This window comes from Triticum aestivum, chromosome 5B (genome assembly GCF_018294505.1).
Source record: "Triticum aestivum cultivar Chinese Spring chromosome 5B, IWGSC CS RefSeq v2.1, whole genome shotgun sequence".
Taxonomy (NCBI): Eukaryota; Viridiplantae; Streptophyta; class Magnoliopsida; order Poales; family Poaceae; genus Triticum; species Triticum aestivum.
This window is the reverse complement of record NC_057807.1, coordinates 297236297-297244787: the sequence shown is the minus strand read 5'-3', so window position 1 is coordinate 297244787 and position 8491 is coordinate 297236297. Positions and strand designations below refer to the sequence as shown.

General features: G+C 43.2%; 1 protein-coding gene across 1 annotated transcript; it reads left to right on the top strand.

Moving 5' to 3' along the window:
* Positions 1-329: 329 nt before the first annotated feature.
* LOC123111493 (PI-PLC X domain-containing protein At5g67130) lies at positions 330-5186 on the top strand. The gene is made up of 8 exons (XM_044532298.1): positions 330-565; positions 833-955; positions 1238-1375; positions 1517-1615; positions 2477-2780; positions 4109-4332; positions 4430-4516; positions 4787-5186. Exons 1-8 carry the CDS (start codon positions 488-490, stop codon positions 4970-4972), a joined length of 1239 nt encoding a protein of 412 aa, XP_044388233.1. The 5' UTR covers positions 330-487; the 3' UTR covers positions 4973-5186.
* The last annotated feature ends 3305 nt before the right edge of the window (positions 5187-8491 follow it).

The following is an 8491-nucleotide window of genomic DNA, read 5'->3' as shown; positions in this document are numbered from 1 at the left end:
TATATAGATGTATTTCAATGTTAGATACATCTATTTGAAGGACATGTAATATAGATCGGAGGGGTATGTTTTTTCTCAAATCATGTTCTTCCTCCGTTCGAAAAAATATACTTGTTCTAAAAATGGATAAAATAGATGTATCTATAACTAAAATAAGTCTAAATACATTCATTTTTGGGACAAGTATTTCGGGATGGAGGGAGTCCACAAATTATGATATACTGTAACTACCATTGCTCGTTGCTGTCGGTTAATTCTGAAAAGAAAAGGACCGGGGGATCCCATCAGGAAAACAAAACGAAAAACAAAGGGAAAGCGTGTTGACGGTTTGACCCTCCTCCGGCGCTGTCCCTCGAAAATAAAGAAAGAAAGAAAGAAAGAAAGAAAGAGAAAAAGGGCAACCATGTAGTGTCTCCCCCTCTTTCCCTTCTCGCAGCAGCAGATCACTAGCTCACTCCATGGTGGAGAGAGTGGTTGGTGGCCACTAATGGCGCGCCTCTCCCGTCGCCGCTTCCTCCTCTCGCTCCACGTCGCGCTGCTGCTGCTAGTCCCCTGCTCCTGCCAGGTACCCGATTCGTCAGTCCGATCCTCTCCACGGTTCCGATTCTTGCGTGTTACTACCTACCTGCTGTGTCTCCCACCAAGTTCTTGCCCAGTTCGATCTGACCCTTGCTGCCTGCCCATAATTCCTGATGGCATGAGCATATTGTTCCTATCTCCTTCTTCTGCGAGAGTGATACATGAACTTGATTTATGTCTCAGTGCCTGTTTCTTCATGAAAGTTGTGCGATCTTTGAGGGAGCCTGAATTTACCGCTGGGTCTTGTTTGCAGGTCGGGGATTCGTGCTCGGCGGCCCGCGACTGCGGGGTGGGCCTCTACTGCGGCGATTGCGCCGCCGCCGGCAGGACGCGGCCGTCCTGCATCAGGGACCTGGCCATCCAGCCCACCTCCATCGTAATCTCTTGCATTCCCTTGAGCGCTAGCTTGTACTCCCTCCGTTCCTAAATATAAGTCTTTTTAGAGATTTCATTATAGAGACTATATTCGGATGTATATAGACGCCTTTTAAAGTATATGTTCGCTCATTTTGCTTCGTATGTAGTCTATAGTAGAATCTCTTAAAAGACTTACATTTAGGAACGGAGGGAGTACTTACTATTACTCTGTCTGTGTTGGGCAATTACTCATCTCTTTTGTTCTTCAACCATGGGATGGGGCATGCTTGTGTTTGTCCAGGTGAAGGGGCTGCCCTTTAACAGATACTCATGGCTGGTGACCCATAATTCATTCTCCATCGTCGGCGAGCCGTCACGCACCGGGGTTGAGAGGGTTACGTTTTACAACCAGGAGGACACTGTCACCAACCAACTGAGGGTAACTGCACCTGAATACATGGGCCAATTTTTTTTTTTTTGAAAGGAGGATCACCCCCGGAATTGGGGGGTTATATGTTCGCGATTTTATAGGATGGGGTGTTTTAGTTTTTTTGATTCTTCGATATAATGGTGTTTGCAGAATGGAGTGAGGGGATTGATGCTGGATATGTATGACTTCGGCGGTGATGTCTGGCTCTGCCACTCCTTGCAAGGGCAATGCTACAACTTCACCGCTTTCGTAAGTTCTCTTCTTTGCAGATGCCAAGCTATTTGGCATTTCGTTGTTTGGGTGAGCAACAGCCGCTTCGTCACAGTACTGACTTATGGGCTAACAGGTCACACTTTGGCCAAGTATCCTACAAAGAGACTCCCGAGAGCCAAAAGTATTAAAGGAATGGCCATAGGAATGGGCGCATCATGACATCGTAATCTGTCTCGCCCGAATGAATTAGTTGGTACTAGAAATGTTAGAAATAGTAAACGAAAGGAGTAATAAGAACTGAAAAGGACAGAGACACTTCCCAACCAGAAAGCAAAGTTCCCACTGATGGTATACTTTGTGTAAGCGAGCTCTAAGATCACATCTTTAGAATAAAATCCTGTTAGAAAAGGAAATCCAATAAGAGATAAGCTGCCCATGAGCATCATGGCATAGGTCAAAGGAAGGGAGGAGGCAAGCCCCCCCATCTTCCGCATATCTTGCTCATCCGACATGGCATGAATCACCGAACCCGCACTCAGGAAGAGTAATGCTTTGAAAAACGCGTGATTCATTAAGTGAAAGACGCTAACCGAATAGTTAGAGATGCCGCAAGCAAAGATCATATAGCCCGTTAAGCCACCTCAAAATCAAATGAAGTTCGGTTATAATACTCTGTCAACTCGTATATTAAATTCATGAACACGAAGACTAGCGTTGTTTTGTCACTCTTACGGTTCTATTGTGGATAATATTGTTACAGTGTGTTAATCAATTGGAACTAAAGAATGTGGGGAATGGAAGTTAATTGATTCCTTTCTGAATTCATCACTAACCTTGCGAGATGTATAGCTGTTAAGGCGATCAGACTCCTAATGTCCAAATGTAATGTGATTCTAGGAACCAGCAATTGACACACTGAAAGAGGTGGAAGCATTTCTGTCTGAGAATCCCACAGAGATTGTTACAATATTCATCGAGGATTACGTACATGCCCCGATGAGATTGAGCAAACTGTTTACTGCTGCTGACTTGATGAAGTATTGGTACCCTATCTCAGAAATGCCAACGAGCGGCCAGGAATGGCCCACCGTCACAGATATGGTTGCAAAGAACCACAGGTTGCTTGTGTTTACTTCCGATGCTTCAAAGGAGTCTAGCGAAGGAATAGCTTACCAGTGGAGTTATTTGCTGGAGAATGAGTGTAAGTATGGCTTTCTGGGCTTCAGTGAAAAAAACAGAGTTTCTATCGAATTCTAGGTAGTGATAGCTATACAACAATTTGCAAATCTAAAACCCAAAATACAAATTTCTTCTTGGCTTTCTATGTCTTGAGATAGCCTACCCCAACTTGTTTGGGACTAAAGGCTTTGTTGTTGTTTCTTTGTCTTGAGAACCTTGTTTAACATCCATTTCGCCTTTCAACTTCCAATATATTGGACCATGAGATTCTTGTGTGATTAATTTACTCCAAAGATGACTGTGAGCTGAACATATTCTGATTTAGAACCAAGTTAAGAGCTAATTGTGTAGTTTTTTCATTTCCCTGTTTTCTTTAATAATCTCATCAATGACTCCTTTAATAATGTTTTTTCATCTGCCATGATCATGATATTATATTATGGCCTCACACAAGTCATGTATGTTCTGGATTCTCGAGTCTAATGCATAGTCAATGTTGTCATCGGTACCTAATTACCTTAAAGAATGCATAGTCAACCACTTGAACACGAAAGTTTATATTATGGTTTGAGAATAACTATATTCTGCATAAAGGAGCAACTATGTAAATACATCTGAAGCAAACGCGGGACTATATTTGTCTATATTTGTCGGTCGGATTATTTTAATTTTGTTGCTTCTTCACTAATAGTGAAGTAAAGTATGAGCGGTGTGGTAACTGCAGCATATAATTATGAAGCATGCAAAGCTGAAGTACCAGAGCATTTTGTTTAGTTTAGGAGTTGATAGACATACTGTTGGCTGCTTTGGCTGGTTTTGGCAAGGGTATGAACTAGTCTTCAATCCATGGAGAGTTGATCCATTATATATGTATTATCAAGCTCGTGTGCTAGTTGTCCTTTCTGGGATATTCAATTTTTTTACTCATGTGCTAGTTACGCAACAAGAGAAGGGATCAACCCTCCCTTGAGTGATCGAGATGATCCCAGCATACCATTAGATGTTTGATGAATTAAGAACCACCTCAATTGTTTTCAAAATATATTCATGCTGTTTTGGTGCTTAAACCAATAAAAAAGATTGCACGACAATTGAATGTTTTATATCCTACCGTATCAGAATATACATTATCTGATCAGTATTTGCTTCTTAAAACATTGATCCGGAGTTATTTTGTATGCAAGATTTGTGTTCTCCTACAAATTTGCTCTCATAGGAGTTTTATACTGGTAGTCCTGTGAATATATCACTTAACTTGCACTTAACTCTAATTGATTTATCTTGAGTACTTTACTAATTTTCTCTGAGCATTCATTCATGTTTACATTTTATTTCCCGTGATCATGACAGCTGGAGATCCGGGTATTGACCCTAGCACTTGTCCAAACAGAAAGGAATCACAGCCACTAAACTCAAGATCTGCGTCTCTATTTATGCAAAATTATTTCCCCACAATTCCTGTTGAGAGTGAAGCATGCAAAGAGAATTCTGTTGGACTACCTCAGATGGTCCAAACTTGCTATGCTGCAGCTGGAAATAGAATCCCGAACTACATAGCTGTGAATTTTTACATGGTAATATAATACTTTATGCCCAGTTCAGACAAATACAAACAAGATATATCTGGTATTGAATGTAAGTATGGAACTGCTCTTAATGTGACATGCGCAGCGAAGCGATGGTGGTGGTGTTTTTGATGTTCAGGACAGAATCAACGGCCTTACGCTATGTGGTTGCAACACCATTGCTGCTTGCCAGGTAATTGTGAAGACATAAATTTTGTGCCAACAAAAAACTGTAGTCCCAGAATTTGGTGTAAATTCGCATTAGCATCAGAAGATGTTTTCCAACCAGACTTCTATATATAATTAAACAGTACTAAAAATGGAATACCTTATGCACGATCAGGCGTATCAGCATGACTCCGCTCCATATATTTAAGAGGACACCATTCCTATTCTGGGCTTACCATTTACACTTTAAATGCCATATTGTTGTTATGGAAGTTTCATGAAGAAATGTTTGCAGGCTGGGGCACCAACAGGCGCATGCAAGAACACTGGAGCACCTAATCAAACCACCTCTTCTGTAAACGGGAACGTCTATTCAGGAACTATAGAATTCAAGACTTCTGCTTCAAGGGCCAGCAGTACTTCCACCTGGAGCAACTTGGTTATTTCGCTAAGCCTTGCTTTGATTCTTAAGCCATTTTGAACCTTCGGGCTTTGGTTTACGTGTCTTTGTGGGTTTGTGAACTGTCCTTTTCTTCTTCTTTCATACCGGCATATGTATGTTGTTATGTTGGTTCCGTGATGGGATGATGGTCAGCAGCTTGCTAGCTCTCTAGGCTATATTCAGAGAAATAGATAATGAGTTTGGGCTCAGTGTGGATAGAACAAATAGTGTGCAATGCTAGCAAATCTTACTATGGTGATTCGTCCCCCTCGCAAAGTAATACGAGGAAAATGATCGAATTATTGTCGCATGGGTAAATTATAGAAACAAAGTTGTGTTATGGTGTCGAGTCCTACAAAGTACCACTAAAAAAGTTCAGTAAAACATAAGTGGTTTTCCTGTTACATGGCTTAAAAAACAAATGCTTGGACCTTTCCTTTGGTGGTTTCAGAACCGTAGAAGATGTGCAGGAGTTGCTGAGGGAAATTTCATGAACACTATTCCAGATAGTGATGTTTTAACACTTAGTTAGATTGTGTTTGGGCATGTTTAGGCGTTTGCAAGTTCTTGTCATTTTGCCTACTTGGTGTCGGTTAAAATCTTGTTATTTGCTTGCCAGACTAGTGGTTCGAATTCGAAATATGCGATCTGGTAGACTGCTCTTGTAGCATGTCGTATGTGCTATTGCCGTCGAAATTCTACATAATCTCTGAAGGAACTTTTAAGCGACTGTTTTCCTTTTTATATCAGCAAGCAATGAAGTGCAGGAGGGAACTTTGTAATAGCAGTATAGCACAGCAAATGGTTCTCATGAGTGCAGATTGTCTTATGAAAATAAAGAAAAATAACATTCGCTCTGTCCGAAAGTTGTACTAAAGTTGAGACATCTATTTTAAAACGGAGGGAGTACTTTTTTAGCCAGTGGCAAATTCAGGGATTTCGTATATACCAGCAAGATGCCCGTTCGTTGCACTGAACATCAGGATGCATTTGTATGAGTAGATTATCTTGTGGATGAAAATGATGAACAAGGAAAGGTCTTATTTGCAAATGTGAAGAAGAGTGTGGATAAATTGTCATAGCTCATGGTTTTCCTTCTATCTGTCAGATATAGATAAGACGACCTATATTACAGAATGATAGGCATACCACCATCATCAACTCTGCTTTTATAAGAGTAGAGGTTTACTGTGACACTGACTCTTCCAACCGATTGTTGAAGAAACTCCTTGGAACATTGCATGGGTAAGTAATTAAGGATCTAGAAACCCGAAAAGGCGGTGCTGGAGCATCAATCGTGTACATCTATTCATCAACCGCGTACATCTGTTGTAAAATTCGTTGCAAGATTTTTCATGCATCCAAGTTGTTTGACCTTCGGAAGAAACTTGTGGCGTTGTTCTACACTTCTAGTGACTTTTTTTTTACGAGAAACTTTGAATCTATTCATCTTTAATCATGGCAATAAAACAAACATTATAAATAATAAAAATTACATCTAGATTCGTAGACCACCTAACGACGACTATAAGCATTGGCTTGGCATGGCGTTCTCCTTGGTTGAAGGTTTGAAGACAAGGTAGAAAAATTCAAGCACCAATGTCAAAGTCTAAGACTTAAACCCTGATTGGTTGGGGATATATTGTCCTCCTAACTATTCAATCACATGTTGCTTCGTTTGTACAATAATTCTTATAATTTTTATGATGATATATAAATGAGACACGTATTACCATGCAAAGAAAAGCGAATTAGCGGATTATTTTTTTCAAGAGTACGCAAATTTCGTACCATAGCTCTACAAAAGAAGAGAATATCAAATACAAGACAACTACCACTCGCTGCGAACAACGAGCGTAGCACAACTCCACATCTGGCAAGCCACAAACATCCACACACGACAACACAACTACAACGCAACATAGCCTGCCAAAACCGAGAGCCTCGCCGCGTCTCGACCGACGTCAGTCACCTCCGAAGAACAATAACTCCAGAAGAAGGCACCGTCTTGGAATCACCAGCGACGACCGTAAGCGCCGGAGCAGATCGATCAAGGCAACGACAAACACCAGAGGAGTGCAACATAGGATCATCAAGTCTCCTGGCACGATGCTCCCAACAGAGGGACGACGTCAAAGACGCCGCCATCGTGTCGATCCAGCACAGAATCAAGGCTTTCGCCCGGAGACAGCTGCCAACCCCGAGCATGCGAGGGGGATGGCGACACACTTGACGACGCCTCTGAGAAGGAGAACGACACCCACGGGTGCCATCACCGCCGGCCCGGTCAGAACCGGACATGATTTTCATCCATAATCCACGCATCTCCACACCTCCAAGGTTACGGTCAGCATTGACCCAGATGCCTCACACCGCTGTCACCGCAACAAATTGCCGTCGAAGCCGCACAGCCGTGTTCCTCCCCACCCGCACTGCAGGGAGAATGCGGCCCAATCCACCAACCACAACCAAGGAGCAGCAACATCCAACCATGTCGAGCAAGTGCCAGAGCCACCACGCCGGCCTTCACCCACATCTGGGGACTGCCACAGGAATGGATCTGACCCATGCCTCCGACCACTCCAGCGCCAACTCCTTTGAGGCATCACCGCCCGCCCCTCACGCGGAGGCGGCCGACCGCCCGCTGCCAGCTAGGATCTCCTTCCTGGCAGGGCCTCCTCAGCGACGCCGCCTTCATGGCTGAGCTCACGATGCCGCCACCGTCAGAGCTAGCACACCACCCTCCTCCACTACCTTGTTGCACACCTCGCCTGGATCCGCCACACCGTCGCGCTCCCCGCCGTGCACCAGCGACCACCACCGCAAAATGCGTCGTCGGCCACCCCACCACCACGGCCGAGGGGAACATGGAGCCATCCACACCTCCACCCCCGATGGAAGGACAACAGCCAACCAAACACCACCGGCAGGGCAAGGCCCGCCCGCAATGGCCGTCACTCGCTCAAGGGACGACTGTGACGCCCGGGTAATTAAGCTACAGTGATCCTCTGCTAATGATGCCACGTCACCTCGATTACTGTTCCTAATCTCGTGTTAGTTCGTAACTGATTCAAATTCAAATTCAAAATCAACCAAAGAATAAAAGTTTTCGAATATTAAAACTAAAATGTTCGGAGTGAACCACATATTGCATAGGTAATTATGGTGGAGAAAGCACACCTTTATAAAATGTTTAAACACTCTAAAATGAATAAAATAGTAACAATAATAATTATTTAAATGCTTTCAAAATGTTAAACAATTTCAAAACTATTTTTGCTTCGATGCTAAGTGGTTTGTGGCTGTGGCTTAGCTTGCAACCTCTATTTTCTTGCCACTGTAGTATTTTACTAAAATGTGAAATAAAAGAAAACAAATAAACATAAACTATAAAAGAAAATAAGGTTTAAAAAATGGAAAGCCCCAGGCCAACTGGGCCATCCGGCCCAACTCCTCCCTGGCCCAACCGGCCTCCCATATCCCCCCCACCCTAGGAAACCCTAACCCAACCACCCGCACTCCCCCCCATGCCGTCCCCCCCCCCTCCCGATCCAATCT

Bases quoted from the DNA above. Each gene is read 5' to 3' on its own strand.
- LOC123111493 (XM_044532298.1), top strand. From the start codon at position 488: ATGGCGCGCCTCTCCCGTCGCCGCTTCCTCCTCTCGCTCCACGTCGCG. The intron at 1,376-1,516 runs GTAACTGCACCT...TGGTGTTTGCAG, and splicing joins CTGTCACCAACCAACTGAGG to AATGGAGTGAGGGGATTGAT. The intron at 2,781-4,108 runs GTAAGTATGGCT...TGATCATGACAG, and splicing joins TTATTTGCTGGAGAATGAGT to CTGGAGATCCGGGTATTGAC.